Source organism: Neomonachus schauinslandi, chromosome 6 (genome assembly GCF_002201575.2).
Source record: "Neomonachus schauinslandi chromosome 6, ASM220157v2, whole genome shotgun sequence".
In the NCBI taxonomy this organism is placed as follows: Eukaryota; Metazoa; Chordata; class Mammalia; order Carnivora; family Phocidae; genus Neomonachus; species Neomonachus schauinslandi.
Window position 1 is genome coordinate 5,741,751 of NC_058408.1, and position 17,781 is coordinate 5,759,531.

At 48.9% G+C, this 17,781-nt stretch overlaps 2 protein-coding genes across 2 annotated transcripts in view; both read left to right on the forward strand.

The window, feature by feature from the left end:
- Positions 1-5,418, forward strand: part of FCRLA (Fc receptor like A) — a 7,870-nt gene extending 2,452 nt beyond the window's left edge. The window contains exons 2-6 of the mRNA XM_044916026.1: positions 1,957-1,971; positions 2,316-2,468; positions 3,243-3,509; positions 3,980-4,264; positions 5,120-5,418. Of these exons, the coding sequence (XP_044771961.1) occupies positions 1,957-1,971; positions 2,316-2,468; positions 3,243-3,509; positions 3,980-4,264; positions 5,120-5,418 (1,019 nt within the window). The remainder of the gene's footprint in view (positions 1-1,956; positions 1,972-2,315; positions 2,469-3,242; positions 3,510-3,979; positions 4,265-5,119) is intronic.
- A 7,417-nt stretch (positions 5,419-12,835) lies between these two features.
- On the forward strand, positions 12,836-17,502 carry FCRLB (Fc receptor like B). The gene is made up of 6 exons (XM_021698461.1): positions 12,836-12,866; positions 13,177-13,197; positions 13,562-13,816; positions 15,411-15,677; positions 16,362-16,640; positions 17,087-17,502. Exons 1-6 carry the CDS (start codon positions 12,836-12,838, stop codon positions 17,500-17,502), a joined length of 1,269 nt encoding a protein of 422 aa, XP_021554136.1.
- The last annotated feature ends 279 nt before the right edge of the window (positions 17,503-17,781 follow it).

The window sequence follows — 17,781 nt, forward strand, 5'->3', positions numbered from 1 at the left end:
AAGATTTTATTTATTTATTTGAGAGAGAGAGTAAGAGAGAGAGAGAGCACAAGAGGGGGGAGCGGGAGAGGGAGAAGCAGACTCCCTGCTGAGCAGGGAGCCCGATGCGGGACTCTATCCTGGGACTCCAGGATCATGACCCCAGCCGAAGGCAGTCGCTTAACCAACTGAGCCACCCAGGCACCCTTGTTTTTGTTTTTTAACCTTGTCGAATTTGTTTGAATTTTTAGCATCTGCCTTGTTCCCTGCACAAAAATTTTGTTGAATCATTTTATTGAACTCGTAGAAACAGGACTGGGTGACTACGAAGATACAGCACTGGTATTGTGGCAAGAACTCCAGACACTGGTTTTAAGCCGTTCTTCTTCTATTTTTTTTTTTATTTTATTTTAAGATTTTATTTATTTATTCATGAGAGACAGAGAGAGAGAGAGGCAGAGGGAGAAGCAGGCTCCCAAGGAGCAGAGAGCCCGATGCGGGACTCGATCCCAGGACCCTGGGATCATGACCTGAGCTGAAGGCAGACGCTTAACCATCTGAGCCACCCAGGCGCCCCCGTTCTTCTTCTATTAACCAACTCTCTGTCACCTTGGAAAATTCACTTTTGATATCTCTAATTCCATTTTCTTTTTTTTTTAAGATTTTATTTATTTGAGAGAGAGAGAGAAAGAGAGAGTGCACGTGCACATGAACACAAGTTGGGGGGAGGGGCAGAGGGAGAGAGAGAAGCCGACTTTCTGCTGAGCAGAGATCCCAGGACCCTGGGATCATGACCTGAGCCGAAGGCAGACGCTTCACCAGCTGAGTCACCCAGGCACCCCTCTAATTCCATTTTCTTATTCATAAAATGAGACTAATACCTACCTCATAATTTAGTGAGTGAAAGTGCCTAGCAACCCACAAGTTCATGTTCAAAAAGGAGTGGAGGCTGAGTCTAGTTGAATGACAGCAGAGGAACTGAAAAAGGTAGCAGCAGGGTGGTGAAGGGAGCTGAAGGAGGATCTAAAGAAAACACCTGGTACTGATGTAATGAGAATTAGGAAGTGGAAAGGGGCGTTGCTAGGGGAAGTTACAGGGTCAAAGAAGAGTTTTGGGTCTTAGGGAGTGGAATGAAACAAAGGCAAGTAAACCAGGAAAGAATGGAGAGAAGAATTGAGTATATGTGAATGGCCATGGGACCAGAAGAAGGGGAGAGGGATTAAGGGACAAGAAGCAGTCATGAAAATGAGAAGAATGGAAATTAACCTTGCCTGAGTCAATCATGGAGCTAAGAGATAGATTGAGGAGATACAATGAGAAATCCTTAACTCTAAGTTTTAACCTGGAAGCAGAGAAAGAATTGTTCCATAGTTACCAGGACAGACTGGGAGCAGAGGTTTGGAGTGGAGAGAAGGACATAGGAAGGGCTCTACAGTTGCCATGGGAAGTTTAAGGGACAGAGGACATCAAGGTAGAGATGGCTGAAAAATGAAGACCCGAAAGGAGGTAGCAAGGAAGGAGGAGACACTGCTAGGTACTGGAAGTTAATTGGTAGGTAATGTATTCATGGATGAACAGCCAAGGGAATTTTGAGAAAATGAAAATTTGGAAGGAAACCCCCAAGGAAGGTCCGAGACCTACTGTTGATCAAATCTAAACAGTGAACACTGATTTTGGACTCAGACATACCTTCCTTTCTTGCTCCATTCCCTACTCCCTTTTGAAATTTTGGGTAAGTTGTCAAACTATCCTAAGCCTGTTTCTCTTAGATTTATAAAATTGGGAGTGAAATCACATACCTAGAAATCTCATCAAGATTAAGTAAAATCATGTGTAAAAATGCCTAGTGGTGTATGGCTTACGATAAACACCCCCCGGTGAGTGTTAAAATCTAATCATCTCCCTTTCCCTTGTGTCCTGTGTCTACCTGCTCTGGGGTCATTGTTGCCTTTGGCCTCTGGTTTCCTGCACCAGCAGCTGGATATCATGCTGGTGAGTTCACATTCTGCCATTCTCTCCCCGCCCTCTTCCCCATACCATGGTCCATTCACTGAAAGCACTTGAAAACCAGTGAATCAACTCAAAAGTATTGGGTCAAGAGACCCACATGGGTTTTGGCATCTTCCCTTCTCACTCTAAAAAGGATGATTCCCCTGGAGATTCCCTTATAGAGGGCAGTTTCTGTCTCCTTCCTCCAAGTCACAGCATTGTTTTCATCTTCCTTCTCACTCTAAAAAGGATGATTCTCCTGGAGATTCCCTTGTAGAGGGCAGTTTCTGCCTTCTTCCTCCAAATCACAGCATTGTTTTCTGGTTCTCAAACCATGCCCTCCTCAGCTGCCGGTTTTGAGATGCTGCAATGTGAAGGACCGGTCAGGACCCAGGACAGCAGCTGCGATACCCAGGAGGACTCGACGGACCCAAGGGAAGTTGACTTCCAGGTCAAGGGCTACACTTTCAGTAAACCCTTCCATCTGATTGTGTCTTACGGTGAGGTCTCGGGAAGGACTGACTTGTATAGGCTTTCTCTTTCTCCCATTTCCCAAACCTGCCTGTTTAGCCCGCCAGCCCACTCAGGAAGGCGCCCCCAGGAAACTGGCCATGGGATGAGATACAGTAGCTCCCCCTGCCCCTTATCCATGGAGGATATGTTCCAGAACACCCAGTGGATACCTGAAACTGCAGGGAGTACGAAAGTCTAAATATATTAAGTTTTTTTTGTACCTACATACCTATAGTAAAGTATAAATTAGGCACGGTAAGAGATCAGTGAGAGATTACCAACAATACCTAATAATAAAATAGAATAGTTATAACAATGTACTATGGTAAAAGTTATGAGAATGGTCTCTCCCTCTCCCAAAATACCTTATTGTACTGATACTTACCTATCTTGTGATAATGTGAGATGATAAAATGCCTACTTGATCAGTGAGGGGAATGACACAGGCATTGTGATGTAGTATTAGGCTACTATTGATCTTCTGATGATATGTCAGAAGGAGAATCATTTGCTTCTGGACTGCAATTGACCATGGAAAGCAAAACTGTGGATAACGGGGGATTACTGTGCCATCTTCCCCATATTCAGCCCAAAAGCCAAGGTTCCCTCAGTCTTAGGCCTTAGAGAAGTTGTTCTACATTCCCAACTAGGGGCGAGAATTACCTGGACCCTCAGAGAAAGCTTAGGGGGAGTCTATGTGGGTAGCACAGGGAACTCCCAAGGAAGGCAGTGGGTCACACTCAATTCTGCTTTGGCCACAGACTGGGTGATCCTCCAAGGTCCAGTCAGCCCTATATTTGAAGGAGACCCACTGATTCTACGCTGCCAGGCCTGGCAAGACTGGCCACTGACCCAGGTGACCTTCTACCGAGATGGCTCAGCAATGGGTCCCCCTGGACCTAATAGGGAATTCTCCATTGCTGTGGTGCGACAGGCTGACAGCGGGCACTATCACTGCAGTGGTATCTTCAGGAGCCCTGGTCCCGGGAGCCCAGAAACAGCATCTCCCGTGGCTATCAAGGTCCAAGGTGAGAGCTGAAGGGAATGTCTTTGTGGCAGAGGCAGGTGGGGAGACACAGAGGGACCAAGACTGTCTTTCACTAGAGGTGGCAAGATCACCGAAGGCTAAGGAACGTGTTGCTGGCAAATGCCCAGTTTGGGCTTCAGGAGGGGCAGCATCTCAGCATTGCATTCTCAAGTCATTCAGCCCTCTCCCCATTTAGTATGCTTCCCACAGCTCTATCCTACAGAGCCATGCTTCCCAGTGTTCACTGATTGGGCGTCTGGACTATTGTCAGATTTGCCCATCTCTGGGTCTTTTCTAATCTTTTCTAGTTGAAGAGAGAGAAGATTTGAAAAGTTCAAATGCAGCTTTACTAAGAGTGTTCATTCCTGATGGAAATAGGGGGAGGAAAGTGTGGCTGGGTTCTTTACCTGGCATGGGTCCACCTGAATGTAGGATGGCTGAGCTCTTCTTTCTCACCTCTCTCTCCCTCAGAACTGTTTCCAGCCCCACTTCTCAGAGCCACCCCCTCAGCTGAGCCCAAAGAGGGGGACCCAGTGACCCTGAGCTGTCAGACAAAGCTGCCCCTGCAGAGGTCAACCGCCCGCCTCTTCTTCTCCTTCTACAAGGACAGCAGGACAGTGCGTGGCAGGGGCCTCTCCCCAGAATTCCAGATCCCCACAGCTTCAGAGGCACACTCTGGGTCCTACTGGTGTGAAGCAGTCACTGAGGACAACCAAGTTTGGAAACAGAGCTCCAAGCTGGAGATCCGGGTGCAGGGTAAGTTAGTGTGTATTTGTCTGGTGTGTATGAAAAGTGAGGGAAAGATTGGACCCATGAGCTGGCGTTTGGTATGAGCAGGTTAAGAAAGGACACAGAGGAAGCAGGAACAATAAGCCAGAGTCCCTGGGGATGGAAGAGAGCACAGATAGGGAACTTCTCCCTCAGACCACAGTGCACACCCTCACCAAACCAAGAAAGACCTGAGCCAGCTCCACAGCTGCTGCCCCATAGACCTTATTCTCCCAACATGAACTCTGGGCATCTGCAGGAATATAGTATCTAGAATGAAGATGAGGTAGTCTGGAGTTTATGTTCAGTTCAGGGACCCCCAATTAAAAAGTATGCATTTGACCTGAAATAATTTATCCAGAAGAGGTGGTATCCAGGGTAATGAGGGGGCTTGAAGCCATGTCATAAGAAAAATAATGGGGGGAGGGGAGTGGAAGATACTCATCTTGAAGAGGAGGTGATCCAAGGGGCCAATGGAGGTGTCCTCAAAACACTGAAGGCTGGCACAAAGATGAGGAATTACACTAATGTCATATACAGTGAAGATGTTGACCTAGGACCAGTTACTACATCCACACTACAGGGAATTAGGTTCTGCCTTGAGAGAGTAAGAATTGGCTAATATCTATAGCCCTGTAATGATGAAGCCTCATCACTGAAGATTTTCAAACTGTGGTAGCCAAGCCTCCGATTCAAATTTTAACCATGAGGGAATTCTCAAACCTCGGCTGCCATTGGACCCCATAGCCACTTTCAGAAAACAAAGAAAGATTGACCACGAATATGAGGTTAGGGCCAGAGTCAGATTTCACTCTTACATGTGCCTCTTACCCCATAATACAGGTCCCTCCAGCTCTACTGCATCCCCCACCTTGAATCCAGCTCCTCAGAAATTAGCTGTTCCAGAATCTACTCCAACAGCCTCTCCTGGACTTCAGCCTCCACTGTCCACCCCTTCTAAGGATCCAGGCTTCTCCTCTCCTCTGCAGGTGCCAGACCCCCATCTGTATCACCAGATGGGCATTCTTCTCAAACAAATGCAGGATATAAGAGCTCTCCTTGGTCACCTAGTCATGGAGCTGAGGGACTTATCTGCCCTCCTGAAGCTTGAGACCACAAAGCGTTCTGCCAAGTATGAGTAAATAATTCATTTGCAGTATTGCTCAACTACTCCCAATAAATTCAACTTTTTCTACTTTTCCTCTTTCTGTCCTATATATACCCATAAATAGTCTTACAAATTGTCCAGTATTTTGTTAGAGTAACTGAGATAGATGAGTGTAAATAAATGTGCACAGAGTGATCCTCAGAATTTAGCTATAATTTTATATTCTCTCATAACATGACATAACAACCCTGATCTCTCTAGACCAGGAGTTGCCTTCTTTTGCCCCGACCAGAATCTGGCGATTGAAAGAAAATCAATGAGATGGATTTAATGCAGCAGTCTCAATTGGAGGCAATCCCCCACCTCCACCAAAGGGGAATGTCCAGCAATGTCTAGAGACATTTTTGGTCTGCATATTGTGGCAATGTCTAGAGACATTTTTGGTCTGCATATTGTGGGGGCGGTGCTACTGGCATCTAGTGAGTAGAAGCCAAGGATGCTGCTAAACATGAGGTAACACACTAGGCAGCCCCCACAACAAAGGATTATCTGGCCCAAAATGTCAGTAGTGCTGAGATTAAGAAACTTCAACCTTGTGGAAGCTAGGTGTTAGACTCTGGGGTGGACCTTTGCCTCTTCTATTTGCTGCCCCCTCCAGCATCATCAGCAAATATTAATTACAAATTGGTATTTTGCTGGCCTCTACTACATATTAAAGTTTGTGCTGTGTTAAGGATACTCCTAAGATAGTGTCTCTGAGGGTTTAGACTTTGGGATAGAGGAGCAGTCATAACCCTTTTCCATAAAGCAATAAAAGCGGGGTATGTAAAAATTTCCCACAGGATCCTACTAGACTCAGAAATATATATGATCAAGCATAACATTGCCAAAACAGCAATTATTGGTTTTAATATACTTGTCTCTGAAATATTTTTCTTCAAAGACATATATGTAGTCTATTTCGGTACCATAATAATGCTTCTTTCTACGTTTGGACTGCCATTGGACATTCACAGCCAATGAAAGACAGCTTGAGAGACTCTACAGTAACCTTTGGTCAATGAATTTGCACACCATTTTGTAATGACCTCAACCAATGAGCGTTCTACCATGTTATCCTAAATCACGTGGTATGATGTTATCCACCATATTCTTTCTTTGTGCCATTTATTCTGTGCAATACTGACCTACAGTGATTTACAAAAACGTGCATGTGATGACATTCCACAAAGAAACAAAGGAATAGAATCATGCTGGATATTAAAATTTGAGTTTTATGGTGGTTCCTAATATCTTCAAGGGGGAAGGACCAGGAGGCAGTTGGGAATTGGTAAAAGTCCATAAACATCTTTGTAGCCTGAGAGGATCAACTCACAGCTGTGTGAATGGGAGTTGTAAGAAAGGATGACCAGAGGTATCTCATGACTTTGGTGAATTTGAAAACATGGAAGCTCAATTGCCAGAGGACCATGCTGGGTATACTTCTAAAGATACTCTGTTAGAACCATTCCACATGGAGTTGATTTCAGCTCGTGGTACCATTGTCATGAATGCATCCTGCAAGCTCTCCTGCTGAACAAGGAATTCATGTACAGATTATAAAAGCTATCAGAGATCCGGGAAGGAAGTCATGGATGCAGCTAACTGAGATAAGTGTCAGCTCTGCATTCCTCATCCATGTGTCTGTGTGCACCTCTATCATCACACTGCATCTGAATTTTTTATTATCTTATTTCTCTTCATTGGAGAGTGAGCCCTTTGAGAGCTCCTTGAGCTCTTTGTGCCACATTGATTCTTTGGTTTGTAGTTTAATGAAGCATAGTTAAGCTCTAAAATTCTGTTTAGTTGAATTAAGTTGGGCCAGCATAAGGGAAAGTATCTTGAAGGAGATGGAAATTAAGCTGGACCTTAGAGGATGAGTGGCATGTCTGGCATCACCAAAATCTCCAGACTCTGCCCAGGGGACCCAGCCTAGTCAAGGACTTGGAAGCCTCAAGGAGAGGATCTTTCAGCATCAGGGGTGAGGAAGGCAAAAAACAAAGCTTAAAGAATGTGGGGGAGGAGTTTTACTTGTCTCCATCTGCCCGTCTAGCCTGAGGAGTTTGAGAGGGGGTGGGGAAGATGAATTGTTACACTGGGTCACATTTATGGCCTGTACAGTTTAGGATTCTGTAATCCACAGAGGTCCCAGTGCACCATGTTAGATTTTGTTTCTGAAGTCAATGTTAGATAGTAAGCACATCCATTATCTTGTAAAGTTGAAGCCAATGCCTGGGTGTATATGCCCAAAATAAATTTTAGTGTATGTGTGTCAGAAGACAAGTATAATAGTGTTCATAATAACACTACCTGTAAAAGCAAAATTTTGGAATAAATTCAGTTGTCCACCAACAGAAAAATGGATAAATTGTGCTGTTTTCACAGAGCGGAATACTATACAACAGTAAAAATTAATAAACCATAGCTAAAGTGAAGCAACATAAAAAATATCAGGAATATAACATTGAGGGGAAAAAGCAAATCCCAGAAGATATCACATAGTAAGATGCCCTTTACACAAAGTTTAAAAACAAGTACAACAATATATTGTTTAGGCATTTACACATACATAGGATAAACCTTTTAAAAAAGCATGAACATGGAAATACCAAGGTCAGGATGGTAGTTACCTTTGAGGGGCTGATTGGGAAGACCATGAGGGAGAAACACATAAGTAGATATAAATTATTAGTAATTTTTAAAATCTTCTCTGAGTAGGAATTTAGGCCTCCTTTAAATATACATATTTCTCTAAATCTTCAAGTTCCTGTGTGTTTTCTGCCTTCATCTTTTCTTAGAGGTAATAAAAGCCAAGTTTATTACCTACTATGTGGAGTAGTTCTTTCCTTTATTGATCCTCAAGTAACCATTCCAACCTGTTAAAGACTGCCCCAACGTACCCTCAGTATTGCTGGATTCGGTGAACTTTTGTTTGTTCGTTGACCTGAAAGTCACGACTGTGTGTGTTTCACACACTTTTCTCAGCCTTAATCAGGTCAGACAAAATAGCTAATTTTTTTCAATACGGAAGAAGCTTCATTTAATTTGACATTTATGTACAGAGTATTGTGTTGTTAGAAAAAAAGAAGGTGCTATAGGAAAAAAAGAATATAAATTTAACATGATCTCTGCTCTCAAAGAAGAGTTCAACTGAAGTTTATAAAGTCTAAGTGGATTGTGTTACATGTTCCTTTATTCTGTTATACGTCTGGGGGAGAAAAAACAACCGCACAACGAAGGAAACAGTAAGCAGAGTGAAAAGGGAACCTATGATATGGGAGCAAATATCTGCAAACCATATATCTGATAAGGCATTAACATCCAAAATATATAAGGGACTCCTACAATTAAGTAGCAAAAACAAAAAACAAAAACAAAAAAAACCACCCAAATAACTTGATTTAAAAATGGGCAAAGGACCTGAATAGACATTTCTCAAAATAAAACCAACAAATGGGCATCAGGTACGTGAAAAGTGCTCAACATCACCAGTCATCAGGGAAATGCAAATCAAAACCACTAGGAGATATCACCGCACACCTGTGAGAATGGTTAATATCAAAAAGACAAGAAGTAACAAGTGTTGAGCCCTGTGCACTGCTGATGGGAATGCAAACTCCTGCAGCCACTGTGCAAAACAGTACGGGGGTTCCTCAAAAAATTAAAAATAGAACTATCTTATGAGGGGCACCTGGGTGGCGCAATGGGTTAAGCAGCCAACTTTTGATTTTGGCTCAGGTCATGATCTCAGGATCGTGAGATCGAGCCCCTTGTTGGGCTCTGCGCTCAGTGTAGAGTCTGCTTGAGATTCTCTCTCTCACTCTCCCTCTGCCACTGCCCCCGCTCTCGCTCTCTCTCTTTCAAATAAAGAAATAAAACTTAAAAAAAAAAAAAAAAAAACTGGGGCACCTGGGCGGTGCAGATGGTTAAGCGTCTGCTTTGGGCTCAGGTCATGATCTCCAGGTCCTGGGATCGAGCCCCATGTTCAGCTCCCTGCTCAGTGAGGAGTCTGCCTCTTCCTTCCTCTCTGCCCCTCCCTGCCCCCCACCCCGTGCTCTCTCTCTCAAATGAATAAATAAAATCTTAAAAAAAAAAAAAAGAACTATCTTATGAACAGGAATCCCACTTCTGGGTGTATATTCAAAGGAAATGAAGTCAGTATCTCAAAGAGATATCTGCACTCCCATGTTCGATGAAGCACTATTCACAATAGCCAAAGTATAGAAATAACCTAAATGCTAAATGTCTATCAAAAGATGAATGGATGAAAAAAATGTGAGATTTATGTATGTATGGGAAAATCCTGCCATTCACAACAACATGGATGAACTTGGAAGACATTCCGCTAAGCGAAATAAGCCAGATACAGAAAGACAAATATTGCATGATCTCATTTATGTGTGGAATCTAAAATAGTCAGACTCAGAAGTAGAGAATAGAATGGTGGTTGTCAGAGGCTGGGAGAGAATGAGAGAGAGAGAGAAAGAGAGAGAGAGAATGAGGAATTGCTTCATGAGATTATGGAACCTGAGAAGTCCCATGATCTGGCATCTGCAAGCTGGAGACCCAGGAAAATATAATTCAGTCCGAGTCCAAAGGCCTGAGAAGCAGGAAAGCTGTTGGTGTAAATCCCAGTGCAAGGGCCAGAGAAGATGAGATGAGATATCCCAGCTCAATCATAGATGCAGGAGAACAAGGGGGGGGGGGGGGGCAAATTCCTCTTAACTCTGGCTTTTGTTCTAAAAGAGAAAATAATACCTAGAACACAATACCATTTATGTAAATCAATAACACGAGACATTTCTCAGGGATAAACCTATGTGTGTGTCCAGACTCATCCGGTAAGTGCCATGCGATGCGTGCTCTTGTGGAGCAGAGGAGAAGGGTAGTGTGGATAGAGGTAAAAAAATAAATAATAGAACTAGAGAGGGCACCTGAAGAGTCTGGGATGACAAACTGCTGTGAGCAGGAGAGACAGAGAGCACATTTGGGAGCGAGATGGACTTCTACTCACATCCCAGCTCTATCACCTTGGTTACTAATAATCGTTCCTCAACGGCCCCTTGTCAGGAGGAAACGCAGGAAGATGGTGTCCGCCGTGGGCTACATTTCTCTGCATAGCAAAGGGGTGAAGAATTAGAAATTCCCTTCAGTTAAGAAGGGAAATGCAATGTGTTACCCCTTTTTTCTCCCTTCCTGAAAACTTAAACCCTCAGAAATGAGCAAATTGCTTTCTACCCACCCCAGTGATCTCCTCCTACTGCATCTCCGCTCACTTGTGCCTTCCTTCCCTCTAACCATCCCTGCAAGCCTCCCCCAGCCATGCCCCATTGCCAGGACTCCTTACCTGGGGCAGAGAAGTCACTGCATCAGCCCCTCAGAAACTTCTCAGATCTGACCTCCCAGCTCTAATTTTCGTGCTTTTCGAGCCATGTGATCATACCCGAAGCAATGGGGAGCCTGAATTCTCATGTAAATACTTAATGAATTTTCCAACCTGATTGTATGTCTCCTTGGACCGTCTCCTGTCCTCACCTGTGGTAGTACAGTACTGGGCAGCTCCTTCCTCTGGAACTCTCTGGCAAGGAGGAAAAGGACTATCAGACGCTGTCAACTCTCTTAAACACAGTCTCCCCCCTCTTGCTTGCTCATGGCCAAAGCTCCACTCTGAGAATTCCCTCATAGTTTCCTTTAATATGCCAGTTTTTGTTAAAAATGCAAATGCCTCTTAGGGAAATGTGATTGGTCGTTTAAGGTATGCTGGCCATTTCAGATCCTGTTTGAGAGCAGGTTTTGATAAATGACAGATAGTCATATGGGTCTGAAAAGTAGGGAGGTACTTGATAAGGGGCTCAGGAGGGAGGGAGGGAGAGAGGAACTGGATAATAGGAACAGAGATTTATAAACTGCCTGCTTTAGGGGTGCCCGGGCTAGACAATGCTGCCAGGCTTCCCCACACGCCTCCAAGACCAGTGTGGGCCTCTCACATCATCCACAGCCTCCCCACATCATGCCCCAGGAGACTGACTCCTGCACCAGGTCACCACCTCTATGGTAAGGATGTGATGCACCTGTCAGTGGTCCCTTGCTCTGCACAAGCAGTCTCTATTTTGGCTTCTTATCACTCAGAACACAGATCTCAGCCTCTTTCCCAGATTCCGCAAGAAACCTTATTACACCAAATATTCATGAGGTGTATAGTCTTCCCGAAAATCTCTAGACTTATCGATAGGGTTCCTATCATACAGTGCTCAGAATCAGGCTTGAAGAATCTCCCACCCAACATATCTTTATTCTGGACTTCTGCATTTTCCCCGAGTTGGATCTTTTTCTCCATCCAGGACTTTGCCCCATCCAGGAAATGCTCCATCTGCATTTGCCCCGAGTTGGATCTTTTTCTCCATCCAGGACTTTTTCTCCATCCAGGACTTTAAACTTTTCAGGTTTAAGTTTTCAGGAAGGGAGAAAAAAGGGGTAACACATTGCATTTCCCTTCTTAACTGGAACTTTGGAAGACAGTGACACACAAGTTGGTTGGCGAATCATATCCTTCTGTCCAGCTCATCTGTGGGAGGCTGCGAGCTCTGGGCGCAGGGAGCCCAGTGCCGACCTCCCAAGGCCTCACACCATCAGGGAGTGAGCAGCATAAAGGCTGCAGGTAGACCTTGAGGACATGGGGAGGTATTTTCTTCAATTGAGGCTTACAGGGCCAGCTGGAAGGTAGGGAGGAGGTGGGATGGGAGGAGGATGTCAAAGGAAGCCTGAAGGGGACCTGCCACCATCTGGGGTTCTATGTGGCTTTCTTGGGCTGCAGAGGGCATAGACTCTGCTCTGCACGCCTTCTCTACAGGGGTTGGGGCTGGCCTGAGACGTGAGGTGGCTTCAGGGGTGGTAGGTGGGATGGTGCCTGGTGCCTTGGACACCTGAGGGCGGACACTTATCCAGCCTGTGTCCTGCTGTCTCCAGTCACCATCTTCAGGAATTAGGAATGGGTGGGAGAGAGCAGCACTGTCCCCCAGGGCTCAGTGGTCAACATCAGTCAGCCTTTCCAGCAGTAAAATAGAGACAATAATTGTATCTGTCTCTTTGGTTGCTGTGAGGATGAAAAATGAATTACGACGTGTTGTTAAGGAAAAAAGAGAGCAGCAGTTGAACAAAGCGCTTAAAAATTTATTGCAGGGGCGCCTGGGTGGCTCGTTAAGCGTCTGCCTTCGGCTCACGTCATGATCCCGGAGTCCTGGGATCGAGCCCCGCATCGGGCTCCCTGCTCAGCAGGAAGCCTGCTTCTCCCTCTCCCACTCCCGCTGCTTGTGTTCCCTCTCTCACTGTGTCTCTCTCTATCAAATAAATAAAATCTTTAAAAAAAAATTTATTGCAGACATCGTCCTGCTGCTGCTGCAGGTGGGTCCATCATGTGGGCGCTGACAGCCCTTCTGCTCCTGGGTGAGTCCTCAGTGCGTCAACAGTGGCGTAAGGACTGGCTGTGGGAGAGAGTGGGGGCCAGAGTGTGTGTGGGGTGTGTGTGTGTGTGTGTGTGTGTGTGTGTGTGTGTGTTGGGGGGATATTCCTGGATTCCAAACAGCAGTTCACTATTTTTCAAGGATAAAGAGAAGGGGGTTTTCTCAGAGCCAGGGAAACTGAAAGCAGAAGGAAAACAGGTCTTGAGACCCCTGGGGATTTTCCTATGGTGAAGGGGGCCCTTACTTTCCTCTCATCCCCGACATGACACTGTTCTTCAATTCTCGTTTTGCAGTTCCAAGCGGCGGGCGGGCTGGTGAGTCTTCCACATCCCTCAGCCCAATTTTCAACAACTTCCACACCAACCCCCCTAAGTGCTCCCCACTTCCTGGCCGTTGCGGGACACTGTCTCTTCCCACGTTTCTCCCCAATCCCTGTGACTCAGTTTGCCTCTAATCACTTCGAAATGGGTACTGGTAGCTTGTAGTCCCGTGTGGTGTGTCCTGCCATGGGGATGGGTTTAGTCATGTAGGCAGGAAAATCTATTGCATACACATGTGTACATAGGGCTCAATTCCTGGAAGCTGGAATTTTCTCAGATTTGCCAACCTCAGGCCACATTCTGGGCACCTCACCTTGATTCTCTTTCCCACATTGCCCCCTCTCACACATACCCCCAGCTACTCTGGAGAAGCCCATATTGTCTCTACACCCGCCCTGGACCACAATCTTTAAGGGGGAGCGGGTGACCTTGCGCTGTGATGGGTACCACCCTCCGCTGCTGGATCTCCGGCCCATCAGCACTCTCTGGTACCTGGGCCACCTCCTTCTGCCCTCTCACAAGAAGAGCATCGAGGTGCAGACACCAGGGGTGTATCGATGCCAGACACGGGGAGCACCTGTCAGTGACCCCATCCACCTCTCTGTTTCCAACGGTGAGTGTTTGAGTATGGGGGCAGGCGTTCCACACATCTCCTCTGGCCATACTGGCCCTCCAGTGAGAGAGGACACCAGGCCACTCCCACTGGGGCACGAAATGGGGACTATCTTGGGTCTCTGCAGCAGGCGGGGCCCTGCATGGTACTATGTGAGAGATGCGGTAAGGCTTGTCTGACCCCAAAGGTCCCCTCACCCCTCTGCCCAAGAGGGAGGCAATAAACACTTGTGCTTATTTATGAGACTAGCTCAGAAGGGCAGAGGCTCTGAAGACCTGGGGTACTGGACAGGGAACTTCGGGGGGAGGGGTCAGGGAAGGAAAGGGCAGAGCAAGGTGGGGGTGGGGTGGGGAGTGAGGGTCCCTGGGCAGGCTGCATGCAGCTGGGAGAATTACTCCTGATTGAACAGCACGATGCTTCTCTGTGCTTCCCAGCAGTAAAATAGGGACAATAGTTGTATCTGTCTCTTTGGTTGTTGTGAGGATGAAAAATGGATTATGACACACTGTTAAAGAAAAAAAAGAGCAGCAGTGGAACAAAGCGCTTAAAAATCTATTGCAGACATACGCATGTGTACATAGGGCTCAATTCAGAAACTGACTTCTTGGGGTTACTTAAAGCGTTCCAAAGCAGGATAAGAAAATAGCAATAACTTGTTCTTTAGAGTACAGGAGTGGCTACTTTGTAGGAAATATTATGTCATCTTAGCCAGATAGGCCACAATTTGTATTCAGAATTCAAAGATCATCACACTATTAGTATCTACATACACTTCATGTCTATACTCTGTGGTTTGTTGTTTGGAAATTGATAGTTCAGATAAGATACTGGCCATGAGAGAAGGTGGTTACGGATTGTGGAATAGAGTGGTCTACAGATTGTGGCTGTTACTTGCAGAATTCTTTCTCAAAGTAAAACTCCTCAAATGGCATCCGGAACATATTAGGGTTATGTAAGCATCAGGTATGATGACAATGGTGATCAGCAAATTTGGGGTGCTGTGGGCAGTACCTAAGGCTGTCCAGCCGGGTTGGGGAAGTTTTCTGGAGGAGAAAAGATCTAAGGCTAGACCTGCAGGACAAGTGGGTCTTAACTAAAACAGGTGTGGGGGGGGATCTTCTTGACAAAGGCCCTGGGCTCAGAGCAGGGCCAGTGCTCCCAATATGTATGCTGGGCGTGGCTGGACTTAGCCTGCATTAGGAGTGGGAGGTGGGGACAGTGAGGGAGACACTGGACAGGCGACAGTACTGAGATGGTGCTGGAAAGGTAAACAGGGCCCAGGTGAAGAAGGCCCCTAGGGCATCCTGGGAAGTGTAAACTTGATTCTGATGGCCATTACTTTTCGATGAGGCTGGAACCTAGAACCAGGCCATCTTTGCCTTCCTCATCCCTAAGGAAAGACGGGCCCGCTGGCTTTGCTCTCCCCTCGCCTCCCGATGCATCCAGCTCTGAGGCCCCTGGGGCGCCTGCCTGCCGCGTATTAAGTGGGGAGGAGGCGCGCCACCGTGCGGGGTCGGGCAGCAGGGAGAGGAAAGGGAGACCCCCAGGGCTGGACGTCTCTTGGAGTCAGGCCTGTCGGTGGTGACTGTCGTAGACTGGCTGATCCTGCAAGTGCCCTACGCCGCGGTGTTCGAGGGCGAGCCGCTGGTGCTGCGCTGCCGCGGCTGGTACGACAAGGTGGTCTACAAGCTTCACTACTACCACGACGGCAAGGCGGTGCGCTACTTCCCCTCCGGCGCCGGCTACACCGTGCCGCAGGCGCGCGCCGCCGACAGCGGGCGCTACCAGTGCTCCGGCACCATGCGTATCCCGGTGGAGGGCGCGCCCATGTTCTCCGCTAAGGTGGCCGTGACCGTGCAAGGTGGGGGACACCTGGGGCCCGGGAGGGAGGCCAACGAGCGCTGGGAAATTCTGGGACAGGAACCAAGGCGGGCAGGGAGGGCGGAGGTTCAAGTAGCGGCCGCGCAGCGGATCTCTCCCCTAGTCCGGACAAGCTTTCGCCTCTCCTCCGCAGTGAAGGCGCCCCTGATGCTCAGCCTGCGTGGGGACGACTGTCCCTTCCCTCCCGCATACCTCCGGCTTCTTACTCCGGGTGGTAACTCCATATAGGGGGCAGCTCTATCCAAGTCCCAGCCAGAAGGCGCGGCAGTGGTAGGGGTCGCTGTGCGAGTGGGGCGAGGGAACGGCTCCGAGCATCCCGCGAGGCGGACGCGGCCACCCCCTCTAGCCCGGGGATCCAAACTGGGTGTCAGTCGGGATGTGACAGGCAGCGTCTGGCCCCGTCTCCCCCCACATCTCTGCGAACTTTCCCGGTCCTTCGAGGCCTTGGCCCCCTGCCCCACACTTCAGAAGGCTTTCCTCCCTCCCTCTGCGCGCACACACAGCCTCCTCCCACCCCTTCTCGGTTCCCTGGTCCTCGAGGAGCCCTCGAGGGAAGCCCAAAGGGCAGAGGGGTCGCGGGGCCGTGGACACGCGGGACCTCGTCCCCTCGGACCCCTGCGCCGGCCCATCGTGCACCCTCAGCCCCCGGAACCCCTCTCCGCAGAGCTGTTTCCGGCGCCGGTGCTGAGGGTGACCGGCCGGGCGGAGGCCCGCGGCGGGGTGGCCGTGCGCTGCGAGACCCGCCTGCACCCGCAGAAGCGCGACACGCCGCTGCAGTTCGCCTTCTACAAGTACAGTCGCCCGGTGCGCCGCTTCGACTGGCGCGCCGAGTACACGGTTCCCGAGCCCGAGGTCGAGGAGCTCGAGTCGTTCTGGTGCGAGGCCGCTACCGCCACGCGGAGCGTCCGGAAACGCAGCCCTTGGTTGCAGCTCCCCGGGCGCGGTGAGTGACCGCACCCTCCCAGGACTTTTCCCCCCAACCCATCCCACCACCCCCGCCCCACCCCCGGCGGGCAGCCCCGCCTCCGCCTCCGCACCCCGAGCCTCCCTCGCGCCACCCGGCCCTCCCAGCTCACCATCTCCGCCCTCCTCACTCCTTGCCTCCGAGTTCCCTCCTCCCCACCTCCTCCCCTCCTACTTCTCACCCCTCCCCTTCCTCTCTCCTTTCCATCCCTTCCCTCCTCCTCACCCCTCCCATCCCTCGCTCCTCTCCACCCCATCCCCTCTGCCCTCCTCACCCATCCCCCTTCCTCCCTCCTCTCCACCCCATCCCTGCCTCTTCACTCCTCCCTCACCCCTTCACTCCATCCCGGCCCTCCTTACTCCCCTCTGGCCCGTGTGCCCCGCTTCCCGCGAAAGCCGTGCGAGAGCCGTGTGCTGCGTTCGCAGGTTCTCCGCTGGACTTGGCGTCCACCCCCGCCCCAGTCCCACAGGCCACAGCGTTGGCGCCGGGGAACCAGCCGCTTTCCTTCAGAAAGCCCCCGGGGTCCAGATCGGCCCTGTCGGTCACCTCCGTCCCCAACACCACCTCATCGGGGCTGCAGTTCCCCGCGGGCCGAGCCCCCACTGCTGGGCCACCGGCCTGCGCCCCGCCGACGCCCTTGGAACAATCCGCTGGAGACCTGAAACCCGACGTGGACCTTCTGCTCCAAGAAATGCAGCTGCTCAAGGGCCTTCTGAGCCGGGTGGTCCTGGAGTTAAAGGAGCTCCAGGCCTTCCCAGAGCACAGGGAACCGCTCGAGACCCCCACTTCCCACTTTGCTGTGAGCCCGGGAACCCGAGAGACCACTATTGTGGAGAGCTGAGGGGGCGGGGGCGCTACTGTCCCCTCTCCAGGCTCCTCCCTTTTCACCGGCAGAGACCTCGCGAAGCCATCTCGCTCGCGTGCCCTTGCTTGGAGGTCGTGTTATAGAAGCACCATAAAGTGTGGTGGCTGACGATCTCGGTGTCGCAGCGTACTTGAGCAGTCTGTAAGCACGGGGCCCTTCCTCTGATCTCTTCCTGCCGTCACAGGACTCCCCTTCTGTTACTTTCTACTTGGTTTTGAAGTTTCTGTTTTCAAGTTTATTTAGTCACCCTTAGCT